Raw genomic sequence first — 18,698 nt, forward strand, 5'->3', positions numbered from 1 at the left:
TGTAGAATTAGCTAGGAATAGCATTAAATATAAACTAACTTCATGTTTGCATTGGACAAAATATTTATGACAATGGAGGGTCGTTTAAAGTGCCTCTGTGCTCGTACTTTGAAAGGGTAGAGTCCCTCCGCCTTCCTCTCCCACCACATTAAAAATGAAACTAGCTTAAAAAAAGCAGCCCCTCATTAAAAGCCTTTATCTTAAGTTATTAGTTACAGTTAAACACTGAGGGAGGGAGAGAGAGGCTGTTTCAGATTGGTGATCAGCGCTTCAGGCCTCAAACTGTGTTCAAGCAGGGTTCATCCTCACTCTCGTCGGTACTCTCCTCCTCCTCCTCGCTTCAACTTCTCTCCTCCAACTCTCCTATCTCCTCCTCATCAGTTAGATTCCTTTCATCTCCTCATCCCCCTCATGTCCCCGTCTTCTTCCTGTCCTTATCCCTAGGTCCTCCTCCTCCTCTTTTATCGTCGCTTCAAGGCAAACACTGTTGAGCTAACTCATCTGCTCCCATCTCCAAAGTCTCCCCCAGTGGCTCCCTGAGGAATGACGCAAAAATGTATATTAAGCTATACAAGTCTTTTTGAACATCCTCCCCCTCGCCCATCAGTGCTGTGACCTCCCACACACTCAGATTAGATACAGTCCAAGACATCTTTGAGGGAAGTAAAGAGGACAGCTGAGCGTGAAATCAGGCATTTTTTATTTCATAAGATAAATGTAAAGAAGCACGGCCATACGAGTTTGGACAAAAGAGGAGACAGGCAGAATTACTTATGGGAACTTTATCCTGAAATGGATAATGTGAAAGTTATGCTCACAGTGTTTTAAACTTTTATCTCTCATGGGAATGTGTACTGAGGACTCTTGGCCTTTTCCAGCAGAGCAGTTGAACAATAGGAGGGGGAGTCTGTCCCAGGGATTCAAACTGGCAACCTCTTCAGATAAATTACGTTCTCATACTGCTAAATTCAGTGGTGGAACATTTACTCAAGTACTGTGCTTAAGTACAAATTTATGGTACTTGTACCTTACTTGAGTATTTCCATTTTATGCAACTTTATACTTTATGCTATATTTTCCATTTTATGCAACTTTATACTGCCAGCTTTATTTACTTTACAGGTTGAGGTTTAACATGAAAGACATGATAAATTTAAAGTGGTTAGACTTTTTTTTCCAAATTAAACCTCATAACAGTATATTAAGTAATTAAAATGAGCCCTATTCGTACAAAATGAAAATGCTGCTTACATAAACGCATCAATACGAATAATCTAATGATATATTTGGAATATATATAACAATCTGAGTGAGGCCATTTTGCATAGCAAGTACTTTTACTTTTGATACTTTAAGTATATTTTGATGCTGATACTTTTGTACTTTTACTTCAGTAAGTTTTGAATGCAGGACTTTTACTTGTAGTGGAGTCATTTCACAATGTGGTATTAGTGCTTTTACTTAAGTAAGGGATCTGAATTGCTATAATTGCTCGAAATCGCATCTCAGTTTACATCATGACATTTACATAATTTCTCTCAGATTACACTCACATGAAACAAGATAACTTAATTAAATATCTTGGTTTGAGTTAAAATGAGTGTTTTATTGATTGTTTGTCCCATAAGTTATTTTCATAAGTATAAGTCAAACTAAATCAACAATGACTTTTGGAGTCACATATTTGTGATACATGAGAAACAAACGTAATTCAGGAGAAAATATATTTCCCTTGAATTGACAATGAAGTTGCAGAAGTAAGTGAACAAAAATAACAGATTAGTTTATTACCTCTGCCAAGGAGGTTTAGTTCTGTTAGTCAGCAGGAATATAGAAAAACTATATCCTGATTTTCACGAAACTTGGTGGAAGGGTGGAACACAGGCAAAGGAAGAACCCTTTAAATTTTGGATCAGAATCATGGGATACAGAAATAATTTTTCACTTTCTTTCACACTTGCTTTTTGTTACTTCTCTTGGATGTTTAAGCTTCACTGTGAATACTGATGTGTGCAGAGTTTGACACTTGGAAGTTGTTTTATTGCATCAAAGTTTCCCTTTCGCTCTCCTAAAATCTCACATTAACACAAGCATGATTTTTTTTACATTCACTGAGAATGGACCTTTCAGTGTAGTAGGAGACATTTGTTTCCAGCAGTTAAGCAACAAAATCATATTTGTTCAGGAAAGGAGAGTCAATATAACTTAAAACACTTAAGATAGTTAAGAAGATTGTCAAAGGTTTGATTTGTGGGTAATAGCAGTTATTATTTCTGTGTTTATCCGACCCCATGAAGTACTGGTTGAATGGTCCCTACATTGGTTAAAGCAATATTAAAGTAAATTAATATTTACTTCAGTAGAATAAACAAATGTAGTGTCTGTCAGTCAGCCCACCTCTTTAGGATGGATTGTATGTGGTTTTGTTGGATTTATTTTCATGAGTTTTTTCTTTCCTTTATGAAAAAGTATTTATTAACATGTTTAATTACCTCTTGAAATATTTAATTCAAAGTTCTCTTTGCTGTCATTGTAACGTCAACAGACTTTGTTGGATTTTTTATATTCAAAATTCTGTAATAGAAAAAGTGGCACCAGTAGTCTCTAGTTAAGAAAGTACTAAAATATTGTCAAATAAAACTGTATTTTGAATGTCAACTTCTAATAATGTCTTGGTATAAATGTTGTTTAAAAAATAAATAAAAATGCATAACATCTGTGTTGCACTTGCAATACTTTTATTTTCAAGCCAAATGTGTTATTTAAAAAATATAAGTAACTCTCAGAGCAGAGTGGCCTCAATGACTTCTGTCTCAGCAGGCCTTCAGCCTTTTACTGTACTAAAGGCATCATTCCCTGTGTGCCTGTGTGCGGTCCTGTACACAGACCATTTACAGTGGTAAATTGGTTTCGATTAATTAACAAAACACACCCAGAGGATGAGACCCCAGCCCCCTCATCAACCATGTTCCCTCTCCGTGCACTCTCTGTGTCTTTGTCTCTCACTTTGTTCTAGTCCACAGAGCTCACAGTATGATTTAAACTATGGCCGTCATTAAAGAATAACAAATCACAGCGAACATGTGCTGAGTGGCAGCTGATCTAAAGCAGCCAATAAAACATGGCACGCAAAGCTGGGAATCATGGCTCTAATGTGGCGGAACAAAGAGAAGCACTTGTGGGGCCCGCGGTATAGATTAAAAATGCTGAACAATTAAGATCTGGCCCAATTGCAGACAAAAGATGGTCTTCATATAGAAACTGTTATCCCCCATCAGCGCTGACATGTGCTGGCTCAAACAATTTCTGTTTGAAGACTCAGCTCTGCTGACTGTTTTAGTCTGAGAGGGAGACAGAAAAGAAGCCAACAAAAAACAGATTTAATTTCTAAAACTCTTAATTCAGGCCTCAAACTTAATTATTGTCCACATAGCAACCGAAACAAAACAGTACCATATAAACCAGGAGGTTCTCAATCTCTTAATCTTTACCAGCCAATTTCAGCCACTTACAAAATAATATATAGAAAATAAATATACCAGACACCCCTTCTTGTATGTCCCTAGGAATAATTTGACGTACCACAATTTTTTTTTTACACTTATATAGTCTTATGTGTAAGAAAAACACAAGAGAAATGTTTTATCCTATGTTCATTTCTCAGGAACAGCAATAATGTACGTAGGTCAATTTGACTCGGGGCATGTTTAATTATTCAAAAGTGCCAGAAACCAAAAAAATCCCGATAAACATTGTTTATTTTTCATTATTAACTCTATTACTAACCATTTCAATCAATATTTAGTGCAATGGTGTTCATTACCTCTCATAGATCATGGTTCATTGAGGATAATTCACTCGTTTTTCATAAAATATGCACATTAAAACTTTTTTTTATGTACATTGGAAAGACCTACATATCATATATAATAGTTTTACATGACATTGTGTTGTTGAAAATTGTATTTTACCTTTTTATATATATTTTATTTTAACGGAGTGAGTTGATAAATTAACACAAGTCACCTCTTCTGTTCAGGGTCAGATTGACCATTGAACAGTATCTATGTGTTATAAACATGCAAATATGTGAAATGAACCATTTTCGTTATGTATGTAGATTACACTTATTAAGCCAAGCAGAAGAAGTTTTATCCCCAAAAAATACTTGAAATAAAAGTAAAAAAGTAAAAAATAAAAACAATTTTTTTTTTATTTTTAAACTTTGAAATGGGTCAATTTGACCTGCAACATAACAGGAGGGTTAAATAGATGTTAGATGTATCAAAAATATTTGCACCATCTCAACACAGAATAAAACATAAAACAACACAACTGGCATCAGTTCAAGTAGCTGCAAGTTTTTCCACTGTCCGTTCATCAAAAGGCTAAATGGGCACCTGGTTTCTTAATATTTAAAAAACATACAATAGGGCTGCACGATATTGGGAAAAACTGACCTCTAGAGGGGACCAGGGGCATCCTTCCAGGATGAATGTTTTGCACATTTTAAAGTGAACTGCATCAGTTTGGTGTACTTATGCATATGTCCCTGACACACCAAGTTAAATCCTCCAGGCAGACTCGGAGGACCCAAACCATTGAGAAATGTAAAAATATTATGTGTGCCAGACCTACAGTACCTAGTCTGTAGGCTATATGGGAAACACTGAATTAGTCATGGAAGAGGAGAACTATGTGACTTTTCCTTTTGTATCAAGAAGCAAAAAAAGTTGTAGCATGACATTGGTTTGAGTTAATTTGCTTCATTTGACATTGCACTTCCTGTGCACGCGTGCATTGTAATCTTGGTGCTGAATGTTATTGTGCAGCCCTAATATCCTATTTATAGGATTAAAATGTGATATTTTAGAATTAAATAGATGTATAGTATTTTCCCACTCTATGAAGACTTTTGTGAAAAACAAACAAAAAAGGATTTTATGTCATGTGAAGTTTACTGACATGGACATATAAAGGGAAACAAAAGTTTATATGACGCATTAACACCTACTTATTACAACAATCTGCTATTCTTCCCCGGAACTTTTTCATATGGTTGCCTTTACCTTCTTTCATAAAGCTCTAATTTTAGTAAGCCCCCCTCCCCCGTCTGAAAAAACAAAACAACAACAGGACGGGGCCTTTGCGTGTTACAGAGTGTCCATTCCCAGCCATGGGATGTGACCCGGTAACAGTATAGGAGCAGGTCATGGGCCCTGGAAACTTAACCTCTCTAATGGGCCACAAACTTGCTGCCGTTTCCCACATACAATAGGAGTACAAACTGAATGACCAACTGACTTCCTATTTGCCTCTTCAGTTGCACATGGAGTGCTGTATTGTGGGGGCCTCATTCTATAGACCCAGGCAGGCAGCACACATTAACAAACTGCACGCAATCCCCTGAATGCAGCAGTCAGTGCCTCTATAGTGATGTCACCCATCTCTCCATGTGACTGAAGTAAACAGAGTTATAATATGTAACTTTTCTGCATGCAAATGCATAAAAATGGCTAGACTTACTATATGTTTTATTTTGTTAAGTTGTGTACTCAATGGCGGTTCTAAGGGGGGGCAAGAGGTGACAATGCCCCTGCAATATTAAGCCTGATCCCCCCTCTGGCCATTTTAACCAGGCTGTCTGTCAGAGAACATAGCGGGCTCAGTTTGAACACTACATTACTGGAACAGCCTGTTCATTTGTCAAAAACGTCAATATAGGTTGCGTGTACAGGCAGCGCAAAACAAGCTATGTCTCCGTATTTCACTGTCCGCTGTAATGTGTCTGCTGCCATTTTGCTGACGTAGTAGTGATTGACAGCCAAGTGAAGTTTAAAAAGGCAGATTTCCAGGTTTCGGTTGGAGGTTGGGGTGGTGAATGGGTCGAACTAAGCGGCGGACTTTCACCCAGGAGAGCGAGATTTGCGTCCCGCGTGAAGTCAAAAGTAAACCTATTTTTAACTTAAGTTACGTTGTTTACGTAAGTAAAGTGTATCACGTTTTTGATCCGTGGCTCTGACACTCGACCTCTTCTGCCATTTATGTTGGAGAACTTGTTGACTGGAATCATATGGAAGTTTTAGACCATGTCTTGTTATCTTGTCAGGAAGAGGGCTATATAATGCTCCAAAGTTCGGCTAAAGGATTGTGAGGAAAATGCTGGCATGTCCCTTGAGGGTCCCTTGACCTCTGACTTTAAGATATCAGAATGAAAATAAATGATATGGGTACCAAGTCTCCCCTTTACAGACATGCCCACTGTCTTGCTAATCCCATGCAGTTTTTCCCCCCAAATCATGCAGTTTTTCGGCCATCGAATTTGATTTTTCTCTGCATACTGGGTTCTCTAAACAGTCTGTGGAGTGGTTGAACTTGATATCACTGCAAAGCTGAGACTCTTGATATGCATGATAAACTCTCCTGGATGAAAGTTGAGGAGAGATTGGCTTGCAGTCTTATTTTGTATTTGAATAATATTTGTACTTTGCATTAACCCAGCAGCCTGTTTTCTCTATTAGTACCTACCAAGATCACACATGATTATGATACCAGACAGGCCTTAAACTGTCGTTTCAGACTGCATAGACCTAGGACAAATGCACTGAAAAGAACTGTATTGTACAGAGCTATTGTATACTGGAATGGACTTCCGTACTGCTTCATTCTTAAGTGTAAGAAATCAGGATTTAGAAGGGAATTGAAAAAAGCTGTTTTGAGTAAAGAAATTAGGTTAAATTCAGTTGACTGATATCTGTAAAGCTGCAGAATGCCTTATTTTGTATTTTTTGTTTGTGTTTAAACTTGTACAGAGACAGCTCTTAATGAACTGATCTCTGATTGTGTCTGTGTATATGTGTGAGTATGTATGTGTAGGTGCTTGTACAGTGTATGTATATACTTGTACTGTGTATGCATGATGCATGTGAATGTTACTGTTATGCGTCTTGCTTTTTAGGGACCCCAGGAAGAATAGTCGTCGCCATGGTGACAACTAATGGGGATCCAATAAACAATAAACTCTTGAGAATTCAATGAGCCCAATTTTATTCAAGGGTGATAATGTTAGTCCCTACAGTAACATGGTATTGTATTAAGAGCCTTTTTTGAAACTTGATTCACTGTATAAAAGGACCTTTTGACCTCTGGGATAATCATAGCCTCATGAAACTTTACAGCCACAAACTAGAGACGTAAAGCATTCAGAGGATGGATGGTTTTTCTAGGTCTATTCACAAAAAGGGGGTTTCTCAGCAGTTTTCCAGAACAGAAGTAATTGCCATCCAGTTGCAGAAAAATGCTAGCCTGGGTATACCCACACTGCCTTGCGCGCTCGAATTTGATTTCGAACCTCCAGGCAGTCTGGCAACTAGGCGATTTCGCTAGCCCTGTTTTAGGGATCCAATCACAGAACGGGGAGGGACGGTGAGACGATGACGCGTACTACTCGGCACTTGGAAGCTTTCCGGATCCAACATGGCTGCAGCAGACGCGAAACTCTCTTTAGCTGTAGATGGTGTTTTAAATAGTTTAGAGCGAAAGTTGAAAGGCGAAAGGTCTCTCGGCAGCTCCGCTGTCCCCCGGCTGGTAGCCAGATCGGCTGGTAGCCAGATCACCGGTAGCGGGGCTATTAGCGCCGCACGGGCGGTTTCTGCGGCTCGTTGCGCCGAGCCGGTGAGACCGCCGGTCACCGCCGGTGATCTCGCTCCGAATCGGGGGACAGCGGAGCCCCCAGAGACCCGCAGCAGCTTGTTTGTTGCCCATAAAATCAGTGGATGTGTGTGGCTGAATGACATGAGGGGGAATAAAGCGTGAAAATAAATAATCTTGCAGAAAGCGAGAACTGGAGGAGCAACGCAGCAAACAACACTCTCTCACAGACACACACACAACAAACATCCATCTCTGTTGCTCTACTACGTCATCTGGTATAACTGATCTGATTGGCTAAGAGCTACCTACAGACGCTTTGATAGACATTCTAAGCGTCCAATAAACGGCTCCGGAGGATCGTAAACCACACCTCCTCTACGGAGAAATGCATTGAAGGTGTCCAGACCTAATCTCCAATGAGATTTGGTCTGGTGTTAGCCAGGCTAGAAAAATGCAATTCTTACAAAAATTTCCAATATCAAAAGATTTTTCAATCAAATTGAGGCATGGTTTTTTTTTTATGCTTTAACCAACGTAGGGGGAAAAATGGCCTCCAGGACGCCCTTTGTCCGTCAAAAGCAACCAGAGAAACAGTGACCCTTAAGATAAAACTACTTTATTCATTGGTTTTACTATTTTTAATCACAGGGTCTGTTTGTTTGCAGATGAGGAGAACCCTGTGGATAACTTGGCTTCCGGTTAAAACCTCCTGAACGATGAACTCTGAGGTAATCCTTAGTTCAGATGTCCTCCTCCTCCACTGTCTGTCCTGACCTCAGCTTCACGATTACCTATCAGACAGATAGAGAGAAAACAGTAAAAGGTTAGTGTGATTATTTCCCCAAATTGTTTATGTATTATAGTAAATCCATGTTTTTCTAACAAATGACTCGCACCTCTTTCAGCTGTGCAATCTCTTTGCTCTCCACATTCCTCTGAGCATTGTTGGTTATGGCCTTCACTCTTGTTGCATAACTGGGAAGTTTGAGGTATTATTTAAGGGTTTATTTTCATTCAGATCATAAAAAAATGGATCTCTCTTTGTCTCTTACATGAGAGATGTGAGCGTCTCATCGAGGTTGGATTCTGAAGGGGAGATGTTGACGATCATGAGGGTTTTAGCATTTCCACCTAGAGAGTCCTGCATCACCTGAGAGGGATAAGAACTACACAGGTAAATACTGGACCTTACAGTCAATGACCACACATTTGCAGCTTAATGTTCCTTGCTACAGTTTTACTGATTAGTGTCTGAGGTTAACAAACTATACTGCATTTTTATAAATCATTACCTGTGTCAGTTTGCTGTTCCTGTACGGTACATGGGGTAGGTCAGCTGACAATGCTGAGATCACATCACCCAGAGCACTCAGAGACTTGTTAATGGAGTTGGCCTCCTGCAGAAGAGCAGAGATGAGTATTTAAAAAGGCCATTAGCAATATATGAAACTTACAGTCACTTACAGGCCAATCAGAACACAACATATGAGGAAACCTTCAGCTGGTGGTCCTTGGCTCCAGTCTTGGCTGCCCTCTCACTGCCTGCCAGGTCCACGAGGCTCAGCTTCCCAGTGCTCACGCTGCCGTTGGTCAGATTCCTGCTCTCCACCATGATGCAGACAATGAGATGGGAGCGCGAACTCTCCACATTCATCTCTTGGGAAACATACACGACATAAGAGGCCCTGAATGGACTTTGATAGATTACATTATGGCTATCACCACCTATTACTTTTCTTATCAATCTGGAATATTCAGATCATCATTAAGAATAACTGATGAATTGATTTGTTAATAAATTGTTTATAAATTGTCAGAGTTTATATATTTTCCAGAGCCTAAATTGCTTTGTCTGACCAAAAGTCAGTAATTTCAAATCATTCAATTTAGAATTAACTGAAATAGACAATTTTGAGAACATGTTTTACCTCTTAAACAGTTGTTGTTTAAGAGGTAAAATGTTATTTTAAAGGAAGAAACTTTGTTTTTTTTTTTAACTCGCTGGTCAAATTTAAGATTTAGATACATCTTGCTTTCATAACATGTCTTCTTTCAGACTAATAAATCCAGAAAACACATTTAGATCTTTATTTTACTGCACTTTTCTATTTAGGGCTGCAGATTTTTTCTAAATTCACCTAAAAGTTAGCATTACATAATGCCTTTATACAAAAGTAATTGCCTTCATTTGAGTAATCATTCCTATCTACATTTTGAATGTTTTTACAGAGGGGTTTGCTTTATTAAGTCATATTAAAATTCCCTTTGTAAAAAAACCTTTTCTCTAACATTTCAAGATATAATTAACAAAATATAGCAAGAATGTCATCACTTGCACATCAAAACATAAAAAACCCATAACACAAAAAGTGTTTGTCCTAATGTAAGTTATTAACTAGTTATTAGTTAGTCTTTATTTATAAGTTCTATATTGTTTTTACCTTATTCAACTGTAGTGCCAGGAAATAGTAGCATTATAAATCAAAACATAAATTAAAAATATGAACACTACTGTTCTTTATTATTTTGCACCAACCTTGCTCTACTTAAAACTATCTATGTTTATGTAAGTATGTCAGCTTTTTAAGAATTTATTTGGAATGGGAACAAATGATTTAATAGTTAGTAAAAACATTAGGTGCATCCTGTGGTGACTCTGATGACCTTTAAAACAATGTTGCTCCTCTTCTTATAGGATGCTGCTGATTCACAGTTTGGCTGCTCTGCCGCTCACCGCCCACTGCAGTAATGATGTACCTAGCTGCCGCCCCGTCACACTGACTGTAACTAACACGATTAATCCAAACCATTTAGCAGGGCCCTCTTTGAACCGGGCGGCATGGCACGGTAGAGAGAACTCACTGGTGGCAGAGATGTGTCGGTTGGCGCAGGCCTGCTGGAACAGAGCGTAGAGCTCCTGAGCACTGGAAGCCTCCTTTGTCTCTGCTCCTTGGGCGAACACAACCCCCTTTCTGTTCCTCTTGATCTCCACCCGCCTGGCCTGGCCATGAGACTGGGGCTGCGCATGGGCCTCACCGGCCGGGCTCACAAAGAGGTCCTGCAGCCTGTCGTTGTACAGCTCCAGCATATAGGCCGAAACCTGAGGTAGGAGGTCGAAGAAGCAGAAGGGAGGAGGAGGAGGAGGAGGAGGAGGAGGAGGAGGAGGAGTGTTAGAGAGGAAAATGTTAAGGGGGGCAAGAGATGGGAGAGTCTGTGAGGTTCTCTTTAATAAAGATCTTTCCTAAAATTTCCCAAAATAGTAACTACATTGCTGATTTATTGTTTGTTACCTTAAAGTCGAATTTGGAGCTGCTCTCCCGTATGATATCAAAAATAGCATTAAAAGATCTCGGCATGATCCCGGGGTTCTTCTGCTCCTTGTCCCCCACCATGGTGAAGGTCTTCCCTGTGCCCGTCTGGCCGTATGCAAAGATGCAGACGTTGTAACCATCAATAGCCGACTGGATCAGCCTGTGGGAGAAACAAATTCTCCTAAAAACTGCTGATCTGACAGCATTTAAACATCTGTACTGTGGCCACAGACAACTTTACTTTTACTTCAGGCTCAATTGGCACAAATTTGTACTATAAACCACTGATTTCCGACCTTGAGATTCCAACCCTCACTAGGGGTCACCAAAGCTTTACGGTGTGATTGCCCCCTTAGAAGAGTATGCAATCAAAACAACCAAAGACCTAATGATAAATAGAAAAAAATAATAGAAAAATCACTGAATTAGTAAAAAAGAAAAGGAAGAAAAGAAGCCCATAACAATAACTTTGTATGATTGAAAAAAAATATATATTAAAAACATGAAACTGACAGAAACTTGTATTCAAAATTCCTAAAAATAACAGGAAACTCATCTCTGATGCAATATTTACAGGAAATAATTTGTTAAAAAATCCTCCAAATTGCTTGCTTCAGACAAATTATTGGGTTCCCTTTTTAGTTTAGTTGTATTGGGTTAATCTGTTGTCTTGTACTGTTATTGTTATGCATTGAATATAATAAGAAATACCCATAAAGTATGTCACTTAGTCAGGGGTCGTCAGGTTCATCTATGACAGAAAAACAGTCCCTTAAGGGAAAAAGTTGGGAAACACTGCTGTAAACTGTCAGAAACTACTTTGTAGATTTATTGTTGATCAAAACTTACAGATGTGGGGCCTGTTATTTGTGTGTTATAGTACATTTGTAAATATACTGTATTGGTCCCTGATAAGGAAGCATAATCCCTCTCACCTGCTGGTGTCATGAAAGAGATCATCCTGAGTTGCTTCAGCACTGAACACCTTGTCAAACTGAAACTCTCTCGGCCCACGAGGGGTTTCCATGGAGACAGAGTATTCATCTATTTTCTCCACACCGATGGCTCCACCCTGCGCCACCTCAGTTCGGCTCATCGGTCGAATCCGACAAAACACCCTGATTTTACCTGAAAGAAAAGGTAAGGGGAAAGAAGGCCTAATCTTTTTGGTGTTGTTTCATTTCCTAAATGTTTAATGCTGACTTATTTCTACCTTTCATGTCTTCCACCATGTTGTAGTACTTCTTCCTCATCGTTCTTTCTGATGTGTAGTTCTCGATTATTTTCTTTTTCTCGTCTTTAACTTGCTTTAGCTTGAGAGAAGAGCACAATTACACAACTATAAATGTATAAGAGAATATAATTTCTCCATGATAATTATAATTATAAAACATTTCACTTTTTTTCCCAAGAGGAAATCAGTAAAAAAAATGCCATAAAAATATGTATTCATATTATTTTCCACTTTTACTGGGTGAAACCTTTTAAGAGACATTAATCTTGATAATAATTACCAAATATTCATTCATTTTCAGAATTTTTACCCTTTAAATGCTAGTTTTTTAAAATAATGCTTCTGTAGTATTTTCTTTAAAAAAATAACTTCAACAAGATAAAAATATAATTATTTTCTGTTAAAATACTAAGGAGGATAGTTTGAAGCCAGCAAATTCTCCACACATGTTATGGGTACCTAAATAGACAGGGAAGGCCCACTTCTTCTGTTTCCTATTTAATACATAGGGCAGCTTCTCTGAGTCCTGACCTGAGAGCTGACCAACCTGATCCTGCAGCAAGAGAAGTTGCTGACCGACACTCTTCACTCCTTCTGTGGTCCGGATTGTACCCTGTCCCAAGATGTCCTCCAGCTCTGAGACTGCGTCACATTCTGAGCAAAATAAAAAAAAAAATACCACTGATATAGGTAATGCTCGTTTCACTCAGTGAGCCAAATGTAATACAGACACAGAACAGTTAAAGCACGACTAATGTACATGAAAGTAACCAGCTTTTGAAGATGCAGTTATTACAGTGCATGGTAAAAGGACTGCTGCTAAATGCATGTGATGTGAATATAATCAATCATTTACAGTTAACTGCAGTCAACATGTTCATTAAAGGTATTTATTTACCATTTGTTACAGGGCTTTCTCCCGTTTTGATGCAGTCCAAAGCCAGTTGAGAGACCTCCAACCCCCTCACTGTTTCTTGCAGTGAAGACAAACTTGACCCATTTTCATCTAACCTGAGCGGAAGAAAATAATTTGAATGATTATTTAAACTGTATTTTAGATATCAAGTCATGGATGGCAGTGAACTTCCTACAGCTCAACCAGGACAAAACAGAGGTTTTAGTCATCGGTCCTGAAGGCAAGAGAGAGAAACTTTTACCAAAACTACGAGATTTTAAAACCTCACAATGTGTAAAGAACCTGGGCGTCATTTTTGACTCTGAGCTAAGTTTTATTCCTCATATTAAAAATACAACAAAGATAGGTTTTTACCATCTTAAGAACATAGCCAGAGTCCGCCCGTTTCTCTCCCAGGCCAACACGGAGGTGCTGATGCATGCTTTTATCTCTTGTCGTTTAGACTATTGTAATGCCCTGCTCTCTGGTCTTCCCAAAAACAGCATCCACAACCTACAATTATTACAAAACTCAGCCGCACGCGTGCTGACGAGGACCAGAGGGCGGGAGCACATTACACCGGTTTTAAAATCACTGCATTGGCTCCCCGTGTGTTTCAGGATTCATTTTAAGGTTCTTTTACTAGTTTTTAAATGTCTTAACGGTCTTGGGCCATCTTATCTATCTGATATGCTTTTATCATATCAACCCTCGCGGGTCCTGAGGTCCTCTGGCACCGGCCTTTTAATCATTCCAAGAGTTAAAACTAAAACCTACGGGGAGGCTGCATTCAGCCATTATGGCCCACGCCTATGGAACAGCCTGCCAGAGGACATCAGGACCGCAGAGACTGTTGATGTTTTTAAAAGGAGGCTCAAGACCCACCTGTTTGGTCTAGCTTTTAACTGATTATTTTACTATTTATTTATTTATTTATTCCCGTTGTATTTTAGTTTTTATCTTTTATTTTCTATCCTGTTGTCTTTTAGTCTTTTAGTTTTTATCTTGTCCTGTTGTCTTTTTGTTGTCTTTTAGTCGTTTAGTTTTTATCCTGTTGTCTTTTAGTCTTTTAGTTTTTATCCTGTCCTGTTGTCTTTTAGTTTTTATCCTGTTGTCTTTTAGTCTTTTAGTTTTTATCCTGTTGTCTTTTAGTCTTTTAGTTTTTATTCTGTCCTGTTGTCTTTTAGTCTTTTAGTCTTTTAGTCTTTAGCTCCAGTGTTTCCTCATGGGGGCCTCCTCACTGGGGGGTGTGTTGGGTCTGCCCGTGGGGATGTGGTCTTGGGGACTCCCTGGGCCCGGGGGGCTGGGCGGCTCTCACCATGTGTGGAGTCCGCCTCGGTCTCCCCGGGTCCTGGTGGTCTCTGTGATGGCGTCCTCTATGGCCATGGGCTCTGCCACCTCTCAGTGTGGATGCTCCCACAGGTTGCTTTTTCCTCATCTGGATCCTCGGTGCCTTGCCATGTCTCTACACTGTCAATCAATATGTGTTGTGTGTGAGTTTGAGTGTGTTTGTGTGCGTGCATGACTAAATGCGTGTGTGCATGTTTGTGTATGTATACTTACAGATGTGTATGTGGGGGAGGGAGGGGTGGGTTTTGTCATTTTTATTATTTATTGTTTGTTTTTTCTTATTTTTTGTAAAGCACTTTGTGTTGCATTTTTATGTATGAAAAGCGCTATATAAATAAAGTTTGATTGATTTGATTTGATTTGATATTATATTTTAGACAATAAAAGGAATGCAATGTCATTTACCACTTTTATGTTGAGACTGGCTGCGTCTATTCGGACCAATAAGAAATAATTTATTCTGCACACTAACCCCTCTATTTCAGTGGTCTTGTCCTCTCTGTCATTACTGTCTTCTTTGGCCATCTGTAGGTGATCCAGTTTGTCTCTGGCTTCAATCAAAGCGAGCCGATTTTCCTCAATCATCAGGTCCAAAAGAGCTCTAGTCTCAGCCATTGCACTGCAGACAGCATGAGCCTAGAAATGAAAACAAAGCAGAATTCAACAAAGTCATTAAATCAGGGTGATGTCTTGGCCATTGAACCTATAAAATAGGTGAATAAGATTAAATTATTGGATAATAATAGATAGTCAACTGTTGTGCAAAGAAAATTTTGACATGATTGTTAGGAAAATGGCATCTCCATGGCAAGTAACTGTCTTCCTTGTGTACCAGCTCAGATTCTGGGGAAAGTATTAATATTTAATGTTTAAGAGGCCTGGACTATTGCTTATCTGTATGGTCCTCCGGATCCAAAAGTGCACTAAGGAAACTGCAAAGTGCCCAAAACAGAGCTGAAAGAATAATCTTACTTTGCCCTCATTAGTACAACCACAGCATAAACTTTATGGTTACCAGAACCAGTACCAGTGGTTACTAGAAAAGGCTTACCTTAAACAAAATGATATTCTTCAGCAATAACATTTATTCCAATAAACTAAAGTTTTTGCACAGTCAAATGACCAAGTGTAATGTTATGTTGTCATTTCCCTAGAAAAGCAGGTGATGGCCAAATCATGTTAAATTACCCAAAGTCTAATGTCTAAAAAAGACATGTATTATGCCATCAATCCTTCGAATAGGTGACCCCATAACACATGTGAGTCATTTAGCAGATCCTAATTCAAATATAATTTCATAATGCATAACTTAAGCAGCAGATCATTAATACACAGTTGGTCATATAAACATTCATGCTCCTGTGGATGACCCTTGAGTTAAATTCATAGCCATAGAGAAGAGTGAATCAGAATGAATGTTTGAGAAAATTGGAATGACCAGTTTCTTCATGTAACACAATCAGATGTGCACATGATAATGAAGTTAGTGTTACACCAATGTGATGTTGTACAGTATGTTTATGATGAATATGGTAAATGGAGCCATTGGCATATGTGGATCCTTTTAAAAAGAAAAAAAAAAAGAAAACAGAGAATGCCTTTTTGCATATTGAACATAATTTGACACACAAGTAGTTGGCAGTTGGTTTAAATGTGTAGTTTAATAGTTGACAGCACCTTGTGTATGACAGTGGGAAGCAGGACGCTGCAGGGCTGGGACGGGACAGGAGGGACGGGGCTCCTCTCTGACTCCAGCAGCTCAGTGATCTCTCTCTCCCTCTGATACAGGCTCTCTTTCAGCTCCTCCAGACGGGCTTTAGCCCCCTCCAGTGGCTGACTGGACTCATCGCAAGCCTGCAGAGGGAATCATCGTACAAGGTCAGTACACACAAATTACAAAAACATAATTTTGTCATGCAGATGTTTAGAATATCCACCTCAGAAACTTATCCTAAAAGTTTCATACTCAAAAGTTCAGACATGTTTAATGAGGTCATATCATCGTCCGTTACAAGCTGCCAGAAGATGTACTGCTACTGTGATTTCTTTGTTTTTGTTTAGATCATGCACCTCAGATATGATCAGCAGGCTGCCATGGTAACTTATTCCAACCCACCACAGTCTGTTGTGCTGATAGTCCTTTGTTCTCTGAGCTTTCACCTTCCTCAGCAGCTTCCTGCTGCTCCTTTGGTGGCACTGTCAACATTTCTTGGACTTTCCCTACTTCCTGTCTGGCCATTTGCAGCTCCTGCAGTGCTGTTTAGTGTCATACAGTGTTAATTAAGGTTTTGCATCCCTAAGTCAGTGATTTGGTTGGCATATGTGTCATTGAATGCATGCAGACTCACTGGAGGCCTGGTGGCTGTGCAGGACGTCCAGCCTGTTGGAGAACAGTTCCAACATCTTGCTCTAAAAAAAAGAGACAGGAACAAAGTTGGTCCAACAATTACGTAATGATATAAAATAAAAAGTTGCTGTTATGCTCAAATAATATCCACAAGGGGGTGCTCAAGTTCAGAGAAAGACATTAGAGTTTGCGAAGCAGCCAGATTCCTATGCAACCTTTTCTCTGTGCCACTGCAAGACCTCCTCTTTACTCCTCCTCCTCTCTGCTCGCTGCTCCTCCATTAGCTGCTCCTTCTGTGCAGTCAAGGCCTGCAGGAAACCAGATCAGGCAGGAAGAGAAAAACATATATGAATACATAAAGCTGTGCACCAACATGACTATTAAAGTTAGAAGGAGAGGTCAGAGAGTTTAACTGTGCTGCTAAAGCAACGAGAACAAAGTGTGCCACTGGAGCGCTGCAGGGGGAGTGAGCCAGATAATAAGGGAAGAAGAGAGGAAATCGGAAAGGGAGTTGGTTATGTTTGAAATAACAGAGATATTTTGATAAGAGGTACTGAGGGAGAGATGGGCTGACTAATGACCCTCACTTACCTTGACTCTCCTCTCCCAGTCAGCATTCTTCTTCTCCACCTTCTCCTGGTAGACGTCCAGGATTCTCCTCAGAGTGTTTAACTTGCTCTGGTAATGAGATCTGATCCTCTGCACAGTCCACTCCTTATATGACACAATGAGATTTGTATAGCTATTCATCTGTTAGGGCACTTCTTCCTCACACAAACACTTCTCACCTGGTTCTCTCTTGCTGTGACCTGGAAGTTCTCCTCCAGCTCCTGCACCATTTCCAGGTGTCTTCTCTTCATCGCTTCCATGTCTTCAGCTATCTGTTTTGGGGTTTATACGACACAAATAAACACCTCACATCAGTGGTGGAAAAAGTATTCAGATCCCTTACGTAAGTAAAAGTACTAGTACCACACTATGAAATTACTCCACTACCAGTAAAAGTACTGCATTCAAAACCTTGTTAAGTAAAAGTACAACACCTCCTTGGCAGAGGCAATAAACTTATCTGCTACTTTTGTTCTCTTACTTCTGAAACCTAATTGTCAATTCAAGGGAAACGTATTTTCTCCTGAATTACGTTTTTTTTTTCTATATATCATAAATATATGACTCCAACCATAAGTCTTTGTTGATTTAGTTTGACTTACATAAATTAACTTATGGAACAAACAATCAACACTTAAAACACTTATTTTAACCCAAATCATGATCTTCAATTAAGTAATTTTGTTTTATGTGTTAACAAATGTAATCTGAGAGATATTGTAAATGTCATGATGTAAATTACATTAAATTACGTTACATGTCATTTAAATGACGCTTTTGTCCAAAGCGACTTACAATAAGTGCATTCAACCTGATGGTACTAGACATAGACCACAGGAATCAAGTAAGTACATAACTTTAAGAGCTAACTGTCATTGCTACAGGAGTGCTATATGTTAAAGAAGAAAAGAAGAGAAGAAGAGAAAAGAAGAAGAGCATTTAAAAAAAAATATATATATATATGTTAGATGACCATGACTTAACCGAGGTATTGTTGGAAGAGGTAGGTCTTCAGCCTGCGGCGGAAGATGTACAGGCTGTCTGAGGCCCTGATGTCGGTGGGGAGCTTGTTCCACCATTTGGGAGCAAGGACCAAAAAAGTCTGGAAGTGGTTTTGAGGCGAGTTGACCCACGCAGGGTGGGAGTCGTTACAAAAGTAAAAGTACCCATAATGCAGAATGGACTCACTCAGACTGTTCTTATATTCTAAATATTTTATTACATTATATGTATTGTTTTATACTTTTATGTCAACATTGTTTTAATTTTGTAAAGACATGGCTCATTTTATTACTTAAT

At 39.1% G+C, this 18,698-nt stretch overlaps 1 protein-coding gene across 1 annotated transcript; it reads right to left on the reverse strand.

Annotated features, from left to right (window-relative positions):
- Positions 1–8,169: 8,169 nt before the first annotated feature.
- On the reverse strand, positions 8,170–11,319 carry si:dkey-96l17.6 (uncharacterized). Its single transcript, XM_059337671.1, has 7 exons — positions 10,944–11,319; positions 10,516–10,753; positions 9,149–9,309; positions 8,946–9,050; positions 8,706–8,803; positions 8,550–8,628; positions 8,170–8,444 (listed from the first exon to the last, which is right to left on the reverse strand). Exons 1-7 carry the CDS (start codon positions 11,043–11,045, stop codon positions 8,394–8,396), a joined length of 834 nt encoding a protein of 277 aa, XP_059193654.1. The 5' UTR covers positions 11,046–11,319; the 3' UTR covers positions 8,170–8,393.
- Between the last annotated feature and the right edge of the window lie 7,379 nt (positions 11,320–18,698).

This window comes from Centropristis striata, chromosome 7 (assembly GCF_030273125.1).
Source record: "Centropristis striata isolate RG_2023a ecotype Rhode Island chromosome 7, C.striata_1.0, whole genome shotgun sequence".
Taxonomy (NCBI): Eukaryota; Metazoa; Chordata; class Actinopteri; order Perciformes; family Serranidae; genus Centropristis; species Centropristis striata.

Bases quoted from the DNA above. Each gene is read 5' to 3' on its own strand.
- si:dkey-96l17.6 (XM_059337671.1), bottom strand. From the start codon at position 11,045: ATGGTGGGGGACAAGGAGCAGAAGAACCCCGGGATCATGCCGAGATCT. The intron at 9,310-10,515 runs GTGAGTTCTCTC...ATGTTTCCCAAG, and splicing joins CCGACACATCTCTGCCACCA to AGATGAATGTGGAGAGTTCG. The intron at 8,629-8,705 runs GTAAGAGACAAA...CAAACTTCCCAG, and splicing joins GAGACGCTCACATCTCTCAT to TTATGCAACAAGAGTGAAGG.